The sequence below is a fragment of the Hyalella azteca genome, unplaced genomic scaffold (assembly GCF_000764305.2).
Source record: "Hyalella azteca isolate HAZT.00-mixed unplaced genomic scaffold, Hazt_2.0.2 contig8158, whole genome shotgun sequence".
In the NCBI taxonomy this organism is placed as follows: Eukaryota; Metazoa; Arthropoda; class Malacostraca; order Amphipoda; family Hyalellidae; genus Hyalella; species Hyalella azteca.
In genome coordinates, this window is record NW_025938259.1 from 15,057 (window position 1) to 40,573 (window position 25,517).

Consider the following 25,517-nt stretch of genomic DNA (forward strand, 5'->3'; position numbering starts at 1 on the left):
CTGAGTGTAAAGTATTCTGCGTGTAAAGTATTCTGAGTGTAAAGTATTCTGAGTGTAAAGTATTCTGAGTGTAAAGTATTCTGAGTGTAAAGTATTCTGCGTGCAAAGTATTCTGAAAGGCAAGTATTCTGAGTGTAAAGTATTCTGCGTGTAAAGTATCCTGCGTGTAAAGTTTTCTGTGTGTAAAGTATTCTGTGTGTAAAGTATTCTGCGTTTAAAGTATTCTGTGCAGAGGTTGTGTCTACTGAACAGAGGTTGTATTCATTAAGCAGGGGTTGGATTAATTGAGCTGGTCGAATAATGACTTATTTTCTCTCTTTCCTTACAGATTAGTTATAGTTAATACAAAATAGAAAATGAATAGAAGTTTTATTCTCAAAAGAAAAAAATGCGGACGAAATTATCTCAGAAGTTCGAATAATTGTTGCAATGCACAGTCATGAATCAAAGGCAATTGAAACTATCAATTCAAATCTGTGACTTATCTACCCAATGACCCTAGTCTACTCCCCTCAACCTATCAATATTTTTAAGCTGAAATTCCACCCATTCCTACGGTTACAAACATCTCTAGTAGTTCAAACAATTTTTAACTTCCGTTCTGTGCTATAATTATTCAGTCATAATGCCTCCAATCTGCCAAAGCTTCGTTCAGAATGCCTGGAAGAAAGACCTGTGTTCGAATTGTTTCAAAACTAAAGACGAACACGGCAGGGGGATCAGTACCCCCCTCTCCTCAGGAGGGTACGAAAGTAGCAGCAGTGAAAGCACATCCCATGTCGGTAACGGTCGTCGGAAGCATCCAATTACAAGCTCGATCATAAACACCAGCAGCAACAACAGGGCGGGCGAACGATCTATCGGGGACTGTTATAAAACAAGAAACTATGAGAATACAGCAACAAATGGGACTAAATACGGAGTTGATAACATGGATGGTGGTGAAATGGGTAGTATAACCAGTGGTAGAGGTCATACCCCACAATCCCGGTACGTTGGAGTAGTAAACAACAACAGAATAGGATATCCAAGGAATTACTATGGCTGGAAGATGCCTCATGGGGACGCGAGTGAAGCTTCAGGCTTAAAATCACCTAGTTTGATATTCCGAAGTGACTCCACCAAGAGTTCTACTGGATTGAGGTCTCCTGGACTCATTAAAGGACTCTCAACAACCAATCTAACCACAGACTCTTCTGCACTACTCCACCGAGACCCGTCAAGGGTGAGGATTGGGTCCAATTCTAGTTCTTCATCATTGTCAAGCTCCACCAACAGTCCCGAAGCAAAATTATCGAACCCGGTAACTGGTGTTCTGCATTCGGTTCATGATGAGAATACCAAGAATTTGCACCTATCCTACGAACCTAGATCGCCTAGTAGGTATTTGAGACACGACAGAGTTGCTGATTTGCATATTAGAGATCCGCGTGGAGAGGACCGCGTTCCGATATCTTCTGCATTGAGTCACCGTTTCGAAAGCATGAACGGTCTCGATTGTAGGCAGGTAAAATCCACAGATGTGGAAAACCTTAGCCAACCAATCAGATCCAGAAGCGCGGATAACGTTCTTGGGTGTCCAGACACGGAAAGTCCGAACAGCCATTACAAAAATTATGCACGTACTTCCAACAAACCGGATTCCGCGCCACCCGTGGCTATCAAAAACGACACAAAAACGCTAGATTTGCGAAATCTTTGTGGGGACAATCGAAATGATTCATCGACCGATTCTGATTCTGAATCAGAATCTCCTGGAATCTATGAAATTAGTCGGACATCTTCCAATGAGCACTTAGCGTCAACTAACCAGTCACTTACCTCCGAGTCAGTGACGTCAGAAACGTCCTCTGATGGCCGCTCTACAGACAGCGAAGATCAGGGTAGGGGCTCGTATAGTTTTGATGTTGGGGAACCACATGATGATAACGACGCCGGTGTAGCCCTGAAGCACGTAAAACTTCATCCCGAGAATTTTGATCCGAAATTATCTGAAGACGAGGAAAGTGACAATTCACCCACTCCTGGAAATTGTGAAATAATTTCTGTTGAAAGAGGCTGTGTAAATAGATTCTCAAGAGAACTGAATGTCACCGAGAACTTTGATACGTCAACACATAATAGCCGTCGTATGTTAAAAAGCTCGCTGTGTTCTGGAAAATCTGGAATTGCAAAAAGTATTTCGTTTAGAAGTGAAGAAGAGATCATTGGTTACGGAGGTGACGTCGATTATTCCGGCGACGAGGAAGATGATGGAGAAGACGACGTCGACTCCCTGGCATCCTACGAGATGACCACGAGGGAAAAGTTGCTGAAAAGATTGACGGCACAAAACACCGACTTCAACGCTGAATCCGAAAACTTCAACTCCTTGGGAGACATTGTTTTGGATGACAAACATCGCGAGTTGATCAAAAGTTTCGAGCAGGCGAACGAGTCTTACGACATCTACGAAGATATTCAACGTACGTATGATAGTTGCAAGTCTCCGCACAATTCAGCTCTCGATGCTGCGTTTCAAAATGTAGATAAGAGTGATTGTAAGGTTAAATTAAAGAGGGCCACGCCGTTGGTTAGTGTCAAGCCATTCTTGTCGCGAGGTTCAAGTGTCAGTGCGGATTATCCAAAGGTTAACCCTGTTCTACCGATGAAGAACGGTGAATTGGTGCGTACAAGAAGCGACGGAAACGCATCAGAAACAGAGACCGTACCTTTGCAGGGAATAAAACCGAAGTACGTGAGCAAGGAAGAAGAGATAGTGGAAAAGCAATCGCAGAACGACGATGGTTTCACCATACACAGTGAGAATACAAAAGTCACTTCATTCGGAAACGAACCCATGGTAGAGAAAATGAGCAAGTTGACCTATTTTGGAGATGAGGTTTTATTGAAGAAAGTAACCGCCATCGATGAATCACCTCAGCCGAATATTGAAAAAAATACATCATTTGGAAGCTTTGCCGTTGAAAAAACGTCAGTACAATCAATTCCTGCTAGACCCTTAGAACCGAAAGCAAAGAGTTCCGCTATTCCTGAAACAAAACAATGTACGAAGCTCCCAGACGAAATAACTGTTGTGAAACCTGAGAGACAAAAGAAGAAAAAGAAACCAGATTCCGAGGTCATAAGTGAAACCAGAACCGTCCCCGATGACACGAGTGTGAATTTACTCGCAACAACAGATAAACAGAAGAAAAATAACGTGGAAATCAGAAACGCCACCCTGTCGGAGACCCTAAAGGACGACAAAACATTGACAAATAGAACCACGCCTTTACTGTCAAAAATGAGCCCAAAGAATTCACCGAGAATGAAGAAAGCATTCTCTTACAAGCCACCGTCTTCGAATGGTTCCACTGAATTCGCAAATACGCCGAAGAAAGCCCTCGAAGCCGAAAGTATAGCAACAGAAACAACAACTGCAGCGGCCAGTCCTACTTCTGCAGGCATCGTCAATAATAGAAATAGTTCTACGCCGAGACTTGGTATTCAATATACTAATAGATCAACTAATGCAGTTCAATGCCCAGCCTGGACCAAATCCCCCGAAGCTTCCAGAGCATCAAGGAAACGAAGCAGCTTCATGGCCAGTCAGCTGGGGCTTACGCATCACCAAAATGAAAACTCAGAGGATGAAAAATTGGAAGGAGCAGTTGATAACAGCCCTGGTTCTAGTAAACCCATTAAACCCGAAGAAAACAGATCAACCAAGTTGTTAGAGACAGACCACCTAGCCTCGAATGAAGTTAATGTGGCTAACCAGACACCTGCCACTGAAACTTTGATGGGTTCTGTCGACGACACCTTAGATGTAGAACACTGGCACGACTGCGCCAGTAACAGTACTGAGAATGATGATATTAAATCGGCCCATTCTACCGGTACCCAAGAGAGTAGAAGCAGTGGGGTGGTAGCTAGTCACAGAGGTAGTTCCTCCAGTCTCATGACGAGCTTCGTGGCATCGAATTCAGATCAAGTACTTCCCCAACATCAGTCCTCTACCACCGTAGAATTGACTCGTCCTGCCTTCGAAAGGTCGCTTAGTTGTGAGAGCGGCAGTGAAATCAAAACAGCCAAGGATTTCTTCGATGACATTAGAGCTCCTGTTGAACCTGGAAAATTCAAACCCACTGCCAGCATTCAGAAAACGAGCGCCTATGCCTCCACTTCCGGCCTCAAGAGTCTTTCAGGTGCATCCAAGCCCATCCAAACCCCTAAGCCTCCAGTAACATCTCGCCAAGCTTCCAACGATTTCCCTACATCCGTTTCTTCCAGCAACGTAGCCAGAAACTTGTCCTCCACTTTCGCCAGTATGAGCGCACCTACATCAACGGAGAACCAACAACATGGATCGTCACCTAGAACTGAAGTCGTGTACGATTTGCCTATCACGGTAGCCTCGAAAAGTGGAGTATCAGCTGGTGAATCTTTACATTATTGCACTAGTCCAATTTTGACAGAACTCGTTACCAGTTCGGCGGATAGTGGAGGTATATATTACGATATTGACCTCAATGACCACAGATTTGAATCACCTAGAACCGAGCACAACGACTCTAAAGACAACATTACTAATTCACAAGCGATAGAAAACTCTGAGCTTTCATTTGAAACGAAACGTTCTCTCCAATCGCAAAATTTAAAATCTAATGTGGCCGCGATTCATTCATCAAAATTCCAACGACCTCCTCTGGTTGACAGTGCGGAAAATATCAACTCGACCGTACCATCTATGGTGGTCAACACAAATATTGATTCCGCTATCGACTATACCAACTTCGTTGGCCAGGTGAAAACGAATACTGCTACTTCATCTGAATATACAAAATTTCTTGATCCCAAATCTCAGCCCGGAATCGCCCCTTCTTCGACACAACACCAGAATCTGCTTCCGATCCCTGCCCTGCCTCATCATCTCGATGCTCGTAACGACATGGACGATTGTTCGTCCTTTACTGACGATTTCGACGATGATGACGAAGATGATGAAGAAGGAAAGCCCACTGAGGAGGTCGTTCAAAGAGTGGATGACGCTCCTGGACTGAGAAGGGTTAGTGAGAGGTCTTCATCTGCGACACCCCTCTTCAGGAACTCTGTGGGACCCACCAACTACGATGCGTCAGGTACGTCAGTGTGTCTTCTCACTCATCAACGACTCTAGAATTAGACTCACTTATGAGTGCATGCAGTGTTTCTTCTCACTCATCAATGACTCTAGAATTAGACTCACTTATGAGTGCACGCAGTGTTTCTTCTCACTCATCAACGACTTTATAATTTGACTCGCTTATGAGTGCATGCAGTGTGTCCTCTCACTCATTAGACCCAGTTATGAGTAATTGTGGGAATAATTGGGGTTTCTTAATTAATAGAGTGTAATCATGCTATAAGTAAAAGTGGGCCATGCCGTTTTTTTAAAGTCCATGTTAATACAAGCATGGCTGTTGTTTTAATGGAGCATGGCTGATGTTCGTTTTTACTCATATTTACAGACCACAGCAACCTATATTGTTACGGAAATGAAGGCTACATTCACTTGCAAACCCATGTACAATATATTGGCCTGACGTTGCAGTGCACCATTCACGATGAATGGGTTTGCTTGCTTACAGTTGTCGACTTACATAAATTTAAACTATTTATTTGCACTTTTTTGATCTGCACTACCAGAAACTTGCACCGTGTTGATATGCTGTGCCAGTATATTTGATGTGCACTGCCAGTAAATGTCTATTGTTTTAATGTGCACTTCCATCAAATTTGCCCAATTTCCATGCACACTGCCAGTAAATGCACTGTTTGTTTGAGGGTTCACACCATGTCACCCATGAACAATTTGTTGGTTTGGGTGAGAGATTTCTTTGCGGCGTTCTCTTACTCACCAATAAGTCTATTTGCACTGTTGTACTGTTGTATTTGTTCACAGCACTGCTCCAGCACCTTGTGAAGAGCACCTCTTCCCCCTTCTACACACTCACCAGTTCTAAGAAATACAAGGGACGGTCTAGGTCTTGCCCCCGGGATTCAGACCACGCCATTGCCAAGCCCCCACTTGCCACCTCCCCAACCCCCAGCAAGACATCCAAGTTTGCTTTTGTTAAAGCCAGTGAGTTGTACCCAAAGTTAAAAATTCACGGTTGACCAGTATGGTTTACATTGTATCTGGGGTTGTTATTGAAACGATCAAAATATTACAAGCATCCAATTTAACGCCTAAATTTAAATTATTTGTAGTGACTAAAATTTTGTATATTTTTTATTTTTATTTTTATCAGTTTCTGTGTATTGGTTGTGCATGTTTTATCTTCAGCAAATAAAAAGTGTTCCCAGCGCAGAACGAAGGACGAATTACCCTTGCAAACCACAATAGCTCAATTTAGAAAAAAACTGTTAAGATTATTTTCTTCAATAATTACACTTTTCAGGTTTCTTCCGTCCAACCTCACCAAATCCTCCACCCACCTCAACCAACCCCACCGGCCGAGGTCGCGACAGGACCAAAAAATCCACCAAGTTCTCCCTGAAGAAGTTCTTGCGGATAGGCAGCACCAGCACCGCCGCGGCTTCCAAAGAGGAAGACAGGAAATTATTCAAAGAAACTCTCAGGCAGGCGGAGAGGGAGGCGAAAAAGTCCAAGCTGAACATCATCCACCCTCTGGACTATCACCAAGCCGGCGTCGAGGTACGTATCTTTCTAGACCATACAGCCTTCGGCTACCACCGAACCGACGTAGAGGTACGTATCTTTCTAGACCATTCACCGTTCGATAAGCACCAAACCGGCGTAGAGGTACGTATCTTTCTAACCATACAGCTTTCGACAACCACCAAACCGGCGTAGAGGTACGTACAACAACTCCTTCGCCTTCCATCAATTCGGCATCGAGGTTAATACCACCACCACCTCGTCTACCAAACCTGCACTGAGGTACCAAGATTACAGCAGTGAGTACTGGGTTCGAGTCCTAGCTGCGAAAAATTTGAAATATCTAGAAACGGCAACAGGCCATATATGGCCTAATCTTCGACTCTAATCACAGTGTTATAATATTATACCTAAACTATAATATGCTGCAGTAGCATAATAAATTATGGAACGTATAATACTCATACTATAATTGTTGGACAGGTCATAGCTCGACCAGAACCAACGTCTCCGGTTTACAACTATTCAAGCAAGTACGGCTTCACCCCAGAAAAGCTAGAAAACCGGGACACGTCAGAGAATAAAACCGAAAACGGGCTACAAGATCAAAACAAAAATGAGTCATCAAATGAACATTATAACGTGCCTTCCACGAATAAGCTTTATCCTGAAAGTGAGTCAGAAGTGGCACAACCAGCTGGTACGCTTGATCCCTCTAAGGTTCGTAATGGTAATGAAGCAAGTTTGAATAAACAAGAGCAAGACAGAATGTTGAAAAATGCAGAACTTATCTATAGAAAATCGCAACAACTGCACCTAGAGCAGGAAAAGATGAAGCAACAACAACAAGAAAGAAGGTCTTTGCAACTTGCAAACTCTGAAATATCGGAGAAAAACACTAGTTGGAAACTCCACCAAGACATAGCACTAGGCACCGGATTGTCCCTGCAACACACAAGCTCTGTTGCGCCTGAGAAAAACCCTAGTTGGCAACCCCACCAAGACTCAGTTGGAGGAACACTAACGTCCCTGCAACACACACACGCTATTGCGAATGAGAAAAACCCTAGTTGGCAACCCCACCAAGACCCGACACTAGGCACCCTGCAACACACAGATTCCACTCACCTAGAAAGTTCTCAGTTCTCTACAATTCTTTCCCCTAGCGTGATTTCCCCCAGCGTAATTTCACCTACTGTGATGTCCCCTAGCGTGATGAAGTCAAATCAACCAAGTCTACCAGGCAACGCATCAACCCCGTCCCCGGTTGCAACGATCGTCACTCTGAGGAAGAACAACTCCTTCGTCAGTAGAGTGAGTGACTGTTGCTGTTGTTAATTAACTAAATTTGTCTTTCAAACTTTTACAATTAATTTGACAATTTTTACAACTAATTTTAGAAAATTCAGCACTTAATTTTACATATACAATTAATTTTTAAATTTAATTCAATTAGGTTTCAAAAAAGTAGATTTAACAAAATTTTACTCAAAAATTTTAGAGAAAAAGTGTTTGGTTAAAATAAACAGCGTAGAAATAAAATAACATCAAAATATTAAAAATTAATGATTGAAGAAAGTTCAATTATTTAAATATTTTATTAATCAAGTAAATTATGAAAAATAAATTAATTACCCTAAGTAGGAAAATTTTACCCTAGTTTGGGAACCTCCGGTCTAGATTCATTATTTGGGACTCCATTTATCATGAAGTTTTTTTTACTGCTTAAGAGAACTTGTGATAATAATGAGAAGGTTATTTCAATGCTGTTGAAAAGTTGTGATAATAATGGAAAGGTTATTTCAATGCTGTTGAAAAGTTGTGATAATAATGAGAAAATTATTTCAATGCTGTTGAGAAGTTGTGATAATGATGAAATGTCATTGTTGATGTTGATATTAAGTTGTAAAGCTGAATTATAATTTTTGTTATCAGGTCGGCCCAAGCCTCCACCGCCGCCCCGGAAAACTTCTCTTGAACAACGGCAGTCCGGCGTTGAAGGCGCGATATATATGGTCCCTAGCACGGGTCAGGTCCCCAGCACGGGCCAGGTCCCCAGCACGGGCCAGGTCCCCAGCACGGGCCAGGTCCCCAGCACGGGCCAGGTCCCCAGCACGGGCCAGGTCCCCAGCGCGGGCCAGGTCCCCAGCACGGGCCAGGTCCCCAGCACGGGCCAGGTCCCCAGCACGGGCCAGGTCCCCAGTAGGGACCAGCTGTACAAAGAAATTGAAGAGAAAATCAAGTCTCTAAATTGTAGGAACCATATACCCAATGACCCCAAAGAAACCAAAATCCCCCCTTTGGGGGTCACAGGGTTCGAGAAACCGAAACCTCCCCCAATCCCCAACACGAAACCTAAAAACCAGGCAACACAACCAACGCAACCATCAAATAAACCAGCAAAAGTTGGAAAAACAACAAACTGCAACACCGGCAACCTACCGGAAACCCAAAACTCAAAAACCAAAAATGGCCTTCGTCCCGCTGAAAATCCAGGGGGAATTTCTTCCCCCACCGCCAAGACCTACATGCGTTCACCCATCGTGGGTGGGGCCAGTGCCCCAGGCATGTCCCCCATCCGCCACAAGGCGCCAGTGGTCCCAGTGAGGTCCGCGGCTGGGGGACCCGGGCCCACCATGGCCCCACCTCTGCCTATCAGGGATTCTACCTACGCCAACCTAGGTTAGTACATAGCTTCCACTACCGAATGTTATCGGTAGATTTAATCATATTCGGCCTGCTCTTTGAAAACAATTTTCATTTCTTATCCCTCCGTTCAATTGACAGATGAAAGACCGAGTGAAAAAATGTTTTAAAAGGTTAAAAAATAGTACATACCTTCCATTACAGAATTTTTCGGTAGATTTAATCATATTCGGTCTGCTCTTTAAAAACAATTTTCATTCTTTAGCCCTCTGCTAAAACTCTGATGAAAGACCGAGTTAAAAAAAATATAACTCAGTACTCACTGAAGTGAGTGACAGAGAGCGCATTTTCTCGTCGACAAAAAACTTGAGGTCACTGACGGACGGACAGACGGACGGACAGACAGACGGACATGGCGAGCACAATAGTGCATTCTTTCCATAACTGAGAAAATGCGCTAAAAAGGTTAAGAAAGGTTAAAAAAAAACCTTTTGAAACCCTATGAAAACCCTATTATATCCCCTATCCCAATTGAAAGGTTAAAAAGGTTCATGCACTCTTCTTAAGAAACACGTTTAAACTCTAAACCCCCTGTAAATATGCTTGGGTAAAAGATTTGGCATGGATCGAGATGGCAGGAGTTAGTCGTGGTTTCGAGCTTCGGGAAGCTCAGTTCATTTCTCGGTGTCGTTGGTGGGCGGGGCATGATAGGCGTCAAAGGTGGTGCATCAGCATGGACGTGGGGAATCAAAACCAACTTCATGCAACCGTTAAATTACCGCATTACCTGTTATTAATACTACCTTACATTACCATTTTTAATATAATAATTATATCTGTTATAATAATATATATGTCTGATATCCCCCAGGGGATGTACGCGCCCCCTTCACCCCCCTCAAGCCCGGCAGGAGCCAGTGGTCCCAGTGAGGTCCGCGGCTGGGGGACCCGGGCCCACCATGGCCCCACCTCTGCCTATCAGGGATTCTACATACGCCAACCTAGGTTAGTGCATAGCTTCCACTACTGAATGTTATGGGTATATTTAATCGTATTCGGTTTGTTCTTTAAAAATAATTTTTATTCTTTAGCCCTATGCTTAAACCTTAGACGAAGGACCGAGTTAAAAAAAGGTTTAAAAATGTAAAAAAAAACTATTGAAACCCCCTATGAAAACCCTATTATATACCCTATCCCTATTGAAGGGTTAAAAAGGTTTACTCTTCTAGAGTTTAAAGGTTCACTTTAAACTCTAAACCCTCTGTAAATATGCTTGGGTAAAAGATATGGCGTGGATCGAGACGGCAGGAGTTAGTTGTGGGTTCGAGCTTCGGGAAGCCCAGTTTAGTTTTCTGTGTCGCTGGTGGGCGGGGCAACGTAGGCGTCAAAGGTGCTGCATCAGCATGGACGTGGGTATCAAAACCAACTTCATGTAGCCGTTACATTGCCAAATTACCTCTTATTATTACTATGTTATATTACCGTATTATATATTATAATTATATCTGTTATGATAATATATATGTCTGATATCCCCCCCCAGGGGATGTACGCGCCCCCTTCACCCCCCTCAAGCCCGGCAGGGCCTCAGGGGCCAACGATGAGGAGGCCAAGCAAAGGGCGGCGCCCCCTCGGCCCCCCCTGTCCAAGGTGAGCCCCCCTCGCCCCCTTTTGAAACTTGTTACAAAATTCTTCACAATAACCTAAATTTTACTGCTTTATAAATTATATACAATTTCATGGCCTAATGCTTTTGTCGTCATGCCTGATCATACCTACAGATAACATAAACTCCTGTTTCACTAATTAATTCACTATTTTCGAAATTTCACATTATTCTTCACGATTTAATTCATTATTTTCTAATTTCATATTATTCTTCACGATTTAATTCATTATTGTCTTATTTTCATTTTATTCTTTAAAATTCACTACTGTATAATTATATATATTTTTTGTGCGTTTAAACCTATTTTCAACCCCGAATTTTTCCTTCAGTCATCCTGCATATCCCGGTTGAATGCAAGGGCCTCCCTCGGTATCCCTGATACTGACCAGGGGGGCCACGGCCCCCCAACTGATACTGGTATCCATGATGGTAACCTGGGGGTATTGGTGACACACGGTGCTCATGGTACTGACTCATCTTTGGTCAAGGCCCATCATGGTAGTGACTCATCTTTGGTCAAGGCCCATCATGGTAGTGACTCATCTTTGGTCAAGACCCATCATGGTAGTGACTCATCTTTGGTCAAGACCCATCATGGTAGTGACCCATCTTTGGTCAAGAACCATCATGGTAGTGACCCATCTTTGATCAAGAACCATCATTCTAGTGACCCATCTCTGATCAAGCCTGAGTCACCAACGATGCATCATCATTATGAAATCATTCCATGCATTCTAGATCAGGTAAGAGGGACTGATAATTAACCTGCGTGCCTAGATCTTATAGCGATGTTATATATTGCGAGATGTATGTTTTCTAAATATATATATCTTTTTTCTCTGTATGGTGAGGGCTCATTCACACCTTCATGTGAAACATTTATGTTCTTGAAACACTCATTCATGAATCCAGCATTCATTACTTTGGTTGGAAAGGGTCTCATCTGTCTCAAGTTTCTTTTTAATAAATTTAAATTCATTTTTACTGGTGAAGTGCCTCCATGTTCTCTGAAAATCACCCTCAAGTTCTCTAATAAATGCTGGGCCGTCGAATTCTCTAGTAAGCTCCCACTTGTTCTCTAACAAAGCTTCATTTCACTAAAGCCATTGGTATGGACTCCATAACTGAACCATTTATTTGTCTGTTCTCCATTTCACTAATGTCATTGGTATGTTCTCCATTAGTGGTTAGAGGAAGCGGCACGACAAGGCTGGGGCCAAGAAGAGGACGAACAGCCTAACCTAATCGGCGACAACTTAGAGTTTGGCGTCGCAGGCCCTCTAACCAAAGAAATTTCTAGCAAAAGTGCCATTACAGCTTCAAATGACGCTTTAACTTTCAATCAAGGTCTATTGAGCGTGAATGGTTCCTCAGAATGTGAACAGAAATATATCTTCGAGACCCGCGGAAAGGAGGTCGATCCAAAAGGAGGAAAATCTCAAAGCTTTGGATCGACTGGTGCAGTTACCGAGGTGGTACATGGAAACCTGAAATCCAATCAATTTGTTACCCAAAACTTGGAATTACAAGCACAACACAAATCTGAACCATGTGCATGGGCTGAAAATTTCGATTACCACTGCAATGAGGATGATAATCCGTGGGATCTCTGCGCTGGTGTGTCAGCAGATCACACGTACGTGTGTGCCGAATGTGCTACGAATGACGCTGACGTGAGTTCTTGTACGTTATGCTGCAAGGTCTGTAACAACCTAGACCTATGCCGGGAGCGTAGTACAAAAAGTAGTCAAAAGTCATCTTTGAAAGTGAAAAAACACGATTACGAAAGAATTGATTCATTCTTTGAACGTATAAATGTTGTTCGCGAGCCGAATGTGTGTGATAATGCTGGTGGCTTAGAAAACGCTGCCGCGATAAAGAAAAACAGCCAGAAGAAACGATTCATCAAGAGCAAATTACAAGAAATTAAAATAACTGGAAAATCTTTCTACAAATTTCAGTCTCGACCCCTGCCAGTGTCAGGCTCGGAATCTTCTTTGCTTGTAAATTTGAACGGAAGGCAGGAGTCGAGCCAAACTCGTCGCCACACCTTTTCAAGTAGAACCTCATCTTCAGGATATTCATCGTCTCGGTCATCCCTATCTTCCCAGCACAGTTCTTTGGACTCCGTGTCGTCCAGTTCAGACGGAAATGAACCACTCGCCACAAAAAATTTTCAACACAAAGCGCTTGGATTTACTGGAATTATCAAAGGGAGATTCAAAACCCCACGGGATGCTAAAACAAGATGTCAGTTCCTAAGCTTATCGAAAGAATGTAAAGCCGCTCAGTTATCAAGAGCCGACCCAATTATGCCAAAAATCTCTTCTCACGTTGTACACAAATCCCCCAACCTGTTCGGATCCCTAGAACCAAAATCATCCGAATTGCTTGCATCGCTAGAACCAAAATCTCGTCCAAGAACCAACAGCGAAATTTCAAGATTCACCCCCGCTTCCCACCGGCTGTTCAACGTGCCGGGGCAGAGATGTGGACTTGTGCTCACGCGCCAAGAGGAGAAAATACTCGCTGAAACCCAGTCCAGAAAATGTACTGTTAAGCCCAAATTACTAAAACAACTTGAAATTCTCGACGCTGTCGAAAATTTCTGCCACCGAAGCGCCCGCATGTTGGTCGTACCTAACCTTCTACCTCAGGTGAACCTCACCACCAAAACCGAACGTCGACACAGCCTCAACAATGAACATGGAGATAACTGTGAACATAAAGACAACCAAGAACATGAAGATAACAAAGAACCTGAAGATAACAAAGAACCTGAAGATTACAAAGAGCATGAAGATAACAAAGAACATGATGACAACAACAAAAACATCCAGAGGCTTCGAATGTCGCAGATTTCGGGTGAAGGTTTCACATCTTTTCCTTGCGCTCACGGTGGAGAGGTGAACCTATATCCTAACAACTATTATTTCAACTTGCTAAGCCTTAACTCCTAAGATTCACTAACCTTTACCCGTTGAACCTTACCTCTTAACATACCCTAACCTGCCCAACCTCACCAACTTATATACGCTAACTTTAACCTGCCGAACCTAACCTACTAACATACCTGAATTAATATCAGCCCGATGAACCTTACCTACTACTTACCCTGACTTTAACCCGATGAACCTTACATACTAACTTACCCTGACCTTAACCCGCAGAATACATCATTGCAGTTGCATGCTTCACCATTGCACTTTGCAGTTGCATCACTCACCATTTATGTTCACAAATATTGTCATATCAGTCACGTTCATCATCAACGTTACAGAGGTACTTTCTCGCGGTCATTTGCGTCAGTCAAATTCTATTTCAACGTTTTCAAATTTTTTACCCTAAAATGGTTATGTACTAGAATTTTAGAAATTTTTCTAGCTCTATCAGTTCTATGTTCAGAAATTTAGTTTAATAACCAATTGTAATTATTTCTGCTATTATAAAAAGGTTGGGCTGGCCAAGCAACAGCAAGCAACCGCGCAGCTGACAGCCGCGCAGCCGGCAACCGCGCAGCTGGCAGCCGCGCAGCCGGCAACCGCGCAGCTGGCAACCGCTCAGCCGTCAACCGCGCAGCTGGCAACCGCGCAGCCGGCTGATCTGGTCTATGACACATTGGCCAACCTCAACCGCGAGGCCTTGGCAAAGCTCATGACGCGAGTAAGTGCGTCATGTAACGCTATTCTTACCTGAATTGTGCGTTAAACTGTACGATACGCGATTCTCTATTATTCATAGTGCTATTCCTACCTGAGTTGCGTCTCAACATGCCCATGCCGACGCATGCGTTCTCGTGTTGATAATGTTTCCATTACCTATGTTGCGAAGATGATCATGCATGAAACAACAAATTATCATCAAACTGTATTAAGCCAATTTAAGCAATCACACACAAAAAGAATATCCGCATAAAGAGTTGAAAATCGCCTTTTTCCAGATCTGCAGCGAGAACATTGCACCTCCGGCATCATACGTGGCGGTAGCCAAGGCAACGCGCAGCTGGCAACACGTCGGCCTCCTTAACGAGCGGCCGCCAGTGCGGTCCGGGCATCGGGTGAGTGTTGACGTGTCGATCGTGAGCACATTTACTGTATATATTTGCGCACGATTACATAATACATTAAACAATTATTTTACACGTTTGCGTCATACTTTAATGTATCAAACTATTGCTACACTGAGAAAAATGAAGACACTTCGCCCAAAAAGAAATATATTTCCTCCTCTTGTGTGAGCCATCCGGACCCCAACCCCTAACGTGCCCTCAGGTGTACCACGAGGGCACAGCCCACGGCCACGCTGTGACTGTCCTCATTTCCCCCGAGCCCTCAGTTGAGGCGCACAGTCTGCTGTCCTTACGGCCTCTGACTGTCCTCAAAGAAGCCAGGGTGGGAGGTGAGTGTCCAGGTGCTGGGGTTGCCAATTCGTAGTTATGCATTATTATCAGGTACGGTGTGGGTGCTGGGGTTACCACTTTGTAATTATCCATTATTATCAGGCACGGTGTGGGTGCTAGGGTTGCCAATTCGTAATTATCCTTCATTATCAAGCACGGCGTGGGTGCTGGGGTTGCCAATTCGTAATTATCCATTATTATCAGGCACGGTGTTGGTGCTAGAGTTGCCAATTCGTAATTATCCATTATTATCAGGCATGTTGTGGGTGCTGGGGTTATCAATTCGTAATTATCCAGCATTACCAGGCCCGGTCTAGAGGCTGGGTTGCCAATTCGTAATTATCCATTATTATCAGGCACGTAGTGGGTGCTGGGGTTGCCACTTCGTAATTATTCATTATTACCAGCCGCGATGTGGGTCCAGGGTTTGCCAATGCTTAATTATGCATTATTATCAGGCACGGTCTGGGTGCTGGGGTTTCCAATTCGTAATTATGCATTATTATCAGGTACGTTGTCGGTGCTACGTTGCCAATTCGTAATTATTCATTATTATCAGGCACAGTGTGGGTGCTGCCCAGGGTTGAGCTCTACCACCTGCACGAATACCGCACCAAGGTTCTCAACCACAACACTCGTGACACCGCCAACCACACCGCAGCCATGTTACTGCTGCAGCTGGTGGTTGCCTTCAAGCAGCTGCAGGTGAGTCACCTGCAGCAGGTGAGTCACCTGATGCACTCAAGCCCCCCGCACTGGGGGCCGCCATCGCCGTGCTGCGTCAGGAGCGATCAGGATCTCTCACCAAGGTACAGTCCCGACCTTAAGTTATGTATATATAATTATATATATATAATATATATTCTCATTCTTATATATATTATAAGTATTAGAATATTATTATATATCTTACATATATATTGATTAATATATTAATTCTTATATTAATCCTATTAATCCTCTTATCCTATCTTATATCAATTATATATCTTATATATATATATCATGTTCCTTATATATATTATAGTTATATATTCTACACTGCTGTTTTATGTGCATGAAAAACTTGTTTCAACCAAGATACAGTCGCGGGAGAAAGTTTTATAAGTATAGAAAAAAACATCGGTAATTTGTTATCATGTAAACGATAAATTCATTACGCAGGCAACTGACGTAAAAACAACGTTAATTCCACGTTATTTTTCAAATTTAAGTTCCTGATCGTCCGTACTTTTTATTATTCTTATTTCTTTTATATATTTTTTCGAGGGGAGTGGGGAAAGGGAATAGTTTGCATGATATAGCTTATTATTAAATTATGTCCATGTCTATTTGTCTATGTTTATGATATTCCCAATAATATCAACAAATACACAGGCACAATGTCTGCTGGAAGCGTACGTATTCTGCGCGCCATCTATCGACCGAACCGACAATTTCTCATCCGATTTAAACCTCCTACAAAAATGGCTGGACGAACAGCGAGCAACTGCTCTGAAGACATTATTATCACCTTGTGGGGACAATATAATGGGGAAGGGAACAACCTCAGGGGAAGGGAACACCCACATGGGGAAGGGGACTAGTTTCTGCTGCGGCGACGAGGCGTTGTGCGACGTGGTGCCGCTAGAGGGCGCCGATGGACGCCAGTTTACAAAATGCGTCCGCGTGGACGACAAATTCCGGCTCATGTTCCTGGTCCGGACCAACGCTAGCAGCCTGGCGCAGTCCCTGGCTCTCATTAATGCTTGAATTCTTAGGATATTTACATTAAATTTTTATAATATTTGCAGAAAATGTTACAATAATTGCATATATTTCATAGTACTTGCAGGACTTTTCAGGATTTTTGCATATGTTTTGATAACGTTTGCATTAAACTTTCCTAATATTTGCGGAAAATGTCACAATATTTGCATATGTTATGATAATGTTCAAATAAATCATGATATAAATTGCATACATTATGATATATTCATAAAATGTGATGATGAATTTTGATAATGTTCTCGTTTTCTTCTGCTTTTATAAATAACATAATATTTTAGTAGGGTCAGTTACGGAGATTTGTCGTCGATACAGGACATCTCAGAATTTGTACAGCCAGCTAGGGCTCGAACTCGCAAGTCAATGCTCAAATCTTGGTTATTAAATCACTTGGTTCCCTGTCAAATTGAACTGCATATGTTGCTGGCGTAAATTATACAGTCTGTATACTGTATACAGTCTACATTATATTATACTGTTATACAGTCTGACTGTTACAGTCTACATTATATTATATTTAGCTTCAATCTTTAATTTTCATATTTTCAAAGTCGATTTAAATGTTAGAAGCACATGTTAATATATTTTAACATGTATTTCATCATCTGCATATCTACGTTGAAAAAAGATCAAAATGTTATTGTGGTAAAATATTATTGACATTTTGAACTTATATTATCTAAAAACACCCATAAATGGAAATAAATTTCAATATCAACGTGTTCCCTTGAAGCGCCGTGGATATAATAAAATGGATATAATTACATTGTATCTGTTATATATAAATATCTTTAAACTAATAACTCCTGCTCAATTTCAATCTATGTTTGTCTATATGTACGTATTTATATTGATATAAATGCTCTTGTGTATAGTATTACTTATATATTTCTTCTAAATACTATTTACTTAGACTTGCTTCTGCAGGAATATGTTTCACTTGTAAACTTATAACTAAACACATTATTAATACTCACTTAAAATATTTCCGATATTTTCCAAATAATGCGGATTATTAAATGCTACTCATGACTTGTGGACTACTTCTTAACCTGGAATATTGCCATTATCATTCTATTGTTAGTATGAAAATCATTAGTATTTATATCATTAGTATGTACATCATTAGTATACATATCATTGGTTATTTAAACACGAGTGGTTAATGACCAGAGAAATCATTGATTTAAATTTTCAGGATCGAACAATATTCTTCAGTGGACGTTGGTTGATATAATTATCATTGGTATGTACATCATTAGTATGCATATCATTAGCATGACATCATTGGCATGCGCATCATTTGTATGCATATCATTAGCATTTCATCATTGATATGAATATCATTAGTATACATATAACTAGTATTTATATCATTAGTTTACATATCATTGGTATGTACATCATTAGTATTCTATCATTGGTATGCGCATCATTGGTATGCATATCATTAGCATTTCATCATTGGTATGAATATCATTAGTATATCTATCATTATCATACAAATCATTACTATGCGCCTGCCTACAATTTTGATGATGTCGGAAGCTCACGTTGAGTCACGTGTTATAATAAAGTAATTAGCCAATAACTATCGCAAATGAAATTGGATATCCACCAAAATCAAGATACATGGTAATTTTACACCTGCGCAGTGGCGGCGTTGATTTAAGGTTTAATTAATAAGTGAGTTTAATTGTTCTTTAATTAGGTAAGTAACACAAAATTGGCAATAAACTGTGATTTCTACCAAAATTGAGGAAAATGCTAATTTTAACTCTCGCTGTAGTTATCTCAAGTAGCATCATTAGTATCATCAAGTTACATCAGGTTGCCTGCTTATGCCCGCCGCCAACAGCGAGCCTAAGTGTCTCAACTTGACAGCGTTCACGTGTTTCAAAATATCAGCGTTCAAGTGTTTCATCCAGCAAAACCTGTATGAATTTCAAATTTTTCAATGTTTAGTTCCATGATAGCTACAAGAAACATGTGTTATTGCTCAAATTCGCGTCCACATCAGTTACGCTTTCAGAAAGGAAGAAAATTGTCCCAATAATTTGGAAGGAAAAATATTTTTAAAGATGAATGCATTCTGCGCGATGAAAAATTCTCTTTTGTTAGTTAGTGATATTTTTATTTGCCATATTGATTCGTATTGGTATGTAGTTTTCATGACGCGTTCAACAGTTTGGTTAGGATACCTATGGTTTGATGGTAGCGCTTTTAAATTTGTTTAGTTATCTATAAAAATATTTGATTTATATAACTGAGAAAATTGTCATGAAGAATGTAGCGTTCAAGTGTCTCATCATCACAGCGTTCAAGTGTCTCATCATCACAGCGTTCAAGTGTCTCATCATCACAGCGTTCGTCTCACACGCAATGCGCAAGAGAATTTTTTATCTTGAGTTATTTATTTATATTTTTATATAAAACGCAAGTTCCTATTATTTGCAATTTCTATGGATGAAATCAGATTCCATCATAAAAAATTATCATGTTAGCATAAACCTAATAATTTTGAAATTTCGGATGCTTTCCGTAGTGTCGTTAAACTCTGCTCAACTTAGCGTTTTACTGCTCAACAAAAAAATTGCAAAGTTGCACTCTTTTTCCCACCGAATATAGGAAAATTGAATTATTTTTCGCTACCTCATGTTGGCAGCCTGGCCGCCGGGCCGCGGCCCAAGAAGCCGTGTGGCTGACGCTGCTCCTTTCGTTGCCATTGACGCCATTTAAGTTCAGCTGAATGCAATTTATGCTTCAATTAATATCATGTCATCTGCAAATAATATTTTTTTCTCGAATAATAATTTGTATTTTCATTTAATATACATGGCATCTTCAACACTACGGTGATAATCTGGATGTATCGACAGGTTGTTAATTTATTTGAGTTAGCCACACAAATAATTATTTTGAATATAATTGTAAAAATACCATAAGTTTGAGCGGTTCGCTGCTTTCTCACTATGAATCATACGTAAATTCTACACTTCATATGAAAGTGTTACGCAATATTCTATATTTTTCGATTAATCGAGCTCAAAATGCTAATGAAACGCATTTATCAACTTGTTCGTCAAATTTTAGTCCGGTGGCTGAAGAATTGTTGGTAAAGTACGTCTTGGATTCTCTCACAATACGTGTATAAATTTTGCAGCCTTAACTGCTAAATAATATAATTAAAGAAAGAAATTCTAGCCGCTGGGATAGGATAGAAAATTTCATTTAACTGGTAAGGATGATGAAAGATATCGCCGTACGGACATATGTGCGTGGGCCATCCGGTTCAGTGCGACCCCTTCATTAAATTCGTAACCAATAATGTTGAAAGTCAATAGACAGTTTTTAGTGCTCATTGTGATGTGCCGAGGATATTTTTAAAATTTTCACCTGATCTTGTTTTCAATTAGTTAGGTTGGATAAGGTTCCACGCGGTTTACCATTTTAATTGAAAACGAGAGGAGGCAAAATTTTGAAAAAATCGTTGCCAGAGCGCAAAGGGAATTGAAAACTGAAAATATTGATTTAATTTTTATTGGTTACGAATTTAGGAAATAAAGCGTTCTGAACCAGCTAAATTGGTTCCTCATACCGTTTTAATTAAAAACAGGGTAAGGTAAAAGTGTGAAAAATTATCGCAGCCTTGCGCAATGAGCATTAAAAACTGTGCATTCAATTTCATAATAATTATTATTGGCTACGAATTGAGGGGAAAAATATGAAGAACCGGCGCCGGGGTGGCCCACGCAGCAGCCCACGCTATCACCCATGCACTTGTGTTCAAACGGCGTGACCAGCAGGGTTGCCAGATGCTGGCAACATGAAACGGCCAAATCTGCCAACAAAAAAGGCTAAAACTAGCTAAAATTGAATGCTCATTGGTGAATTTGTAATTTTTGATGTAAAAATTCCATTTTCGGGCATTTCTTGCATTGAAAAAAGTAAAAAGTTTAAGGACTCCATAGATATTTACCGGCATATGTATGCAGTTGTTGAAAGGCCCAAATATTCGGATTTGGCCAGAAAAAGGCCCACATTCTAAGCCTGTTGGTGACCGCCAGCGAGCAGTCGCTTGCGCAGTTGCGCTTCACTCTTCAGTCTTCAGTGTCCGCGTGGACGTCGAAGAGTGGAGGTGTAGTGTGCTATCGCTCTGAACCTGCTTGCAGTTTCTCATTAATTCTGGATTTCTATCAGTTTTTCTGCTGAAATACTTCACAGTGAAGTGAGCAGAAGCCCTCACGCCTGTACTTGGTGAGTGTTTATAGAGTTTTCAACTAAACGAGTCTTTTTATCGTTTATCTAATGTTACCAAATCATACACGTCTTGACGACTCCCTCGCCGTATGCACTTGTTAAACTTTGCATCATTCACATTCATCATATACGGAAAATAATATGCAAGTCATTCAACTGAAATTTAAACAAATCTGATTAAAGAGTTTTTTTGTAGTTGAAGATACGATTATCACAAAGTCTAAATATTTAGCATTATTCGCAATAAAATATTTCCAATTTTTTAGCGCATTTTCTCATTTATGGAAAAATGCACTATTGTGCTCGCCATGTCCGTCCGTCCGTCCGTGACATCATGTTTTCGTCGACGAGAAAATGCGCTCTCTGTCACTCACTGCAGTGAGTACTGAGTTATATTTTTATTCTAAAATTTCCCTTTTTTCATGAGCTTTTTTTCTCTTCCTAAATTCGAACATCAATTGGTATGATTTTATTCTGTATATATGTTGCATTTTTCTTTGTAAGGGGCTATAGTTTGTATTTCTAGGCTTTTCTAATATATTTGTCTCTACACTCAGAGCAATAAGTTAGACTTCATGTAAATGGTCCTTGTCCTGCTCACTGTTGATGATCAAACTCGCTCTGGTCGGACAACAAAAGTAAATAAGTATCGTCTATTAAGGATAACTAGCAATCAAAGGACTAAAGGCTTTATATCATGTCGTGCACTCCTCATCAAGTGAAATTCCATACAAAAATTAACCTTCATTATTACCTTTTTATGAATTTTTTACCTACAAAGTCGCCTATAAGACCTTTAGATTCGTTAGTACACACCGAGTTTGCGGTGTTAGTTACGCCACGTGCTTTGTTGCCACCGCTCTGGCCCCGGAATGTTGCTAGACTGGGTGTTTTTACGGCCAAATTGACAACTTTTGTCAATTTTCAATGGCGTTGGCTGAGAAAATCTCAATTGGCCCTAAAATTATTGTATTTTTGAATGCCTGAAAGCCAAAAAATGGATGATTGCTAAGGGAATTTAAAATTTATTATAAAATATGGACATGGTCCGACTTTTTAGTGGATTTGGCCGTTTTCTCTTGCCACCAAAAGGCAACACCTGAGGCCCACTGCCAGTGCAACGTCAGTGTAGATCCAAAGCGGAGTTCAATATATATGTTGCTTTCAATAATATGTTATAATATATATATATATATATTCAATTTCAATATATGTTGCCTTCCCGTAGGTGAGTGTAACACGGACTTCGCTGTTATAAACTGCCCGCTTCACTTCCCTTTGATTTTTTGCCATGTCTATGCCAGAATAAATAACCTTACGTCGAATGTAACAAATATTAAAAGCTTTCATGATGTTACATGGCTCGAATTAGTACACGTCTTGGCTTTTATTTCAAGTATTCCATTTCATTACTTTTATTTAAAGGATTATGAGGAAATAAATTGCAATAAAATCTCGCAAAAATCAAATGACCTAAAATATGGTAGGAAAATATAGAGTATGAACAAGCTCTGTTGGCATTATATAGACTACATTCATTATGACGATTAATGGGATTATGCTGGTTATACATGTTGTACGGAGGCTTGAATTAAAAAAAAAGATTTAATGAACTCCTTGAGTGTGTCTTTGACGCAAAAAGACGTTAGAATAAAAATAAAAAAGACGATCCATAGTTAGCATTCTCTTCGAATGCAGTTCAATTCACCTACAAAAAAAAGGTAATAAAAAAAAAATTTAGCAATTCGATGATAGTTCCCAATAAAGTTCGAAATAATATCATGAAACAATTATCTCTGCTATGATTGGCATGCTTATTAATTGCCGATATTAAAATAATGAAAATTCACTAATTTTTCACCAATTTTAGGGATTCTTAGTTTACATTATAATCAAGTCTGATAACTAATCGGGCGGAAAAAATGATAAAAATACTGAATTAATGAGAAATCACTATAAGTGTAATCAGACACCGTATTCAGTATAGCATCAGATATATCCTGTTAATTGTGTTTTTCATATTATTAAAATTAGATCCATCTACAATGTTTTGATAACTTGTATGATTTACACTCCTGGGGCCATACTTTCAAAACTCGCTAAGTGAACGTAAGTACTTACGCTCTATTTTCTTGTCTATGATTAAGTGAACGTAAGTACTTACGCTCTATTTTCTTGTCTATGATTAAGTGAACGTNTCCTATAGTATAGCCCCAGATTCCTATAGTATAACTCCACATTCCTAAATAGTATTACCCCAGATTCCTATAGTATAGCCCCAGATTCCTATAGTATAACTCCAGATTCCTATAGTATAACCCCATATTCCTATAGTATAGCCCCAGATTCCTACAGTATAGCACCAGATTCCTATAGTACAGCCCCAGATTCCTATAGTATAACTCCAGATTCCTATAGTAAAACCCCAGATTCCTATATAGTATAACCCCAGATTCCTATAGTATAACCCCATATTCGTATAGCATAGCCCCAGATTACTATAGTATAACTCCAGATTCCTATAGTATAACCCCAGATTCCTATAGTACAGTCCAGATTCCGATAGTATAACTCCAGATTCCTATAGTATAACCCCAGATTCATATAGTATAACCCCAGATTCCTATAGTATTACTCCAGATTCCTATAGTATAACCCCAGATTCCTATAGTATAACCCCAGATTCCTATCCTATAGTATAACCCCAGATTCCTATAGTATAACCCCAGATTCCTATAAAACTCCAGATTCCTATAGAATAACCCTAGATTCCTAAAGTATAACCCCAGATTCCTATAGTATAACCCCAGATTCCTATAGTATAACCCCAGATTCCAATAGTATAACCCCAGATTCCTATAATATAACTCCAGATTCCTATAGTATAACTCCAGATTCCTATAGTATAACTCCAGGTTCCTATAGTATAACCCCAGATTCCTATAGTATAGCACCAGATTCCTATAGTATAGCCCCAGATTCCTATAGTATAACCCCAGATTCCTATAGTATAACTCCTGATTCCTATAGTATAACCCCAGATTCCTATAGTATAACCCCAGATTCCTATAGTATAACCCCAGATTCCTATCCTATAGTATAACAGATTCCTATGGTATAACCCCAGATTCCTATAGTATAACCCCAGATTCCTATAGTATAACCCCAGATTCCTATGGTATAGAGGAGATGATTATTCGGCAATTGGCAGCGATTCCATAGAATCGTTAATTCCGCGATTTCGGCACGTAAAAAATATGTGAAGACTATTTTTCTTCTCATGTAAATAACAAGTTTGAATAACTTGTATGGATTTAAATAGTAAAGTCGTTCAACGGTAATTTTTACAAGTCAATGTATGATATTGGATTATGTGCTGAGGTTTGGATGACATCACCATTAAATATTCGCTTTAAAATCGTTAAAATCAACATTTTTTCTTTTTAATTAATAATTTAAAAATTAAAATATTAGTTGAAAATTTGAGTTTTCTTAGAATTTTTTCCTTAATCATGAATACCTATTTCGTAGTTATTTAAGGGAAGAAAAAATTACTTATTCATCCTGACGAAAGCCAGATTTTTCAAAAGCTGGTTTCCGGAGTATTAAAAAAATAGTAATAATAATTATAGAATTTTGTTTGTACCTGATAAACTGCTGAATTAGATACCATTTTCTTTTTACTGTTGTATTGTTTATTAATAATCATGCATTTTAAATACATATTTTCATCCATTTTTCAGAAGATGGTAGAAAAAGACGAACCTCATCTGAATTACGGCCCGGTGAGTTCTCTACCCGTCTACCCATATTCTACCCGTCTACCCATATTCTACCCGTCTACCCATATTCTACCCGTCTACCCATATTCTGCCCGTCTACCCATATTCTACCCGTGTACCCATATTCTACCCGTCTACCTATATTCTACCCGTCTACCCATATACTACCCGTCTACCTATATTCTACCCGTCTACCTTTATTTTACCCGTCTGCCCATATTCTTCCCGTGTACCCATATTCTACCCGTCTACCAATATTCTACCCGTCTACCCATATTCTGCCCGTCTACCCATATTCTACCCGTCTACCCATATTCTACCCGTCTACCCATATTCTACCCGTCTACC

The 25,517-nt window shown here is 40.4% G+C and overlaps 1 protein-coding gene across 1 annotated transcript; it reads left to right on the forward strand.

The window, feature by feature from the left end:
* The first annotated feature begins 343 nt into the window (after positions 1-343).
* On the forward strand, positions 344-18,161 carry LOC108668579. The gene is given in 17 exon segments (XM_047881513.1): positions 344-5,123; positions 5,927-6,106; positions 6,426-6,682; positions 7,130-7,955; positions 8,582-9,328; positions 10,164-10,206; positions 10,209-10,297; positions 10,836-10,942; positions 11,291-11,704; positions 12,146-12,634; positions 13,619-13,867; positions 14,415-14,624; positions 14,902-15,018; positions 15,233-15,359; positions 15,920-16,065; positions 16,107-16,169; positions 16,738-18,161. Coding segments are annotated over 17 exon segments (8,937 nt in total). The 5' UTR covers positions 344-625; the 3' UTR covers positions 17,113-18,161.
* The last annotated feature ends 7,356 nt before the right edge of the window (positions 18,162-25,517 follow it).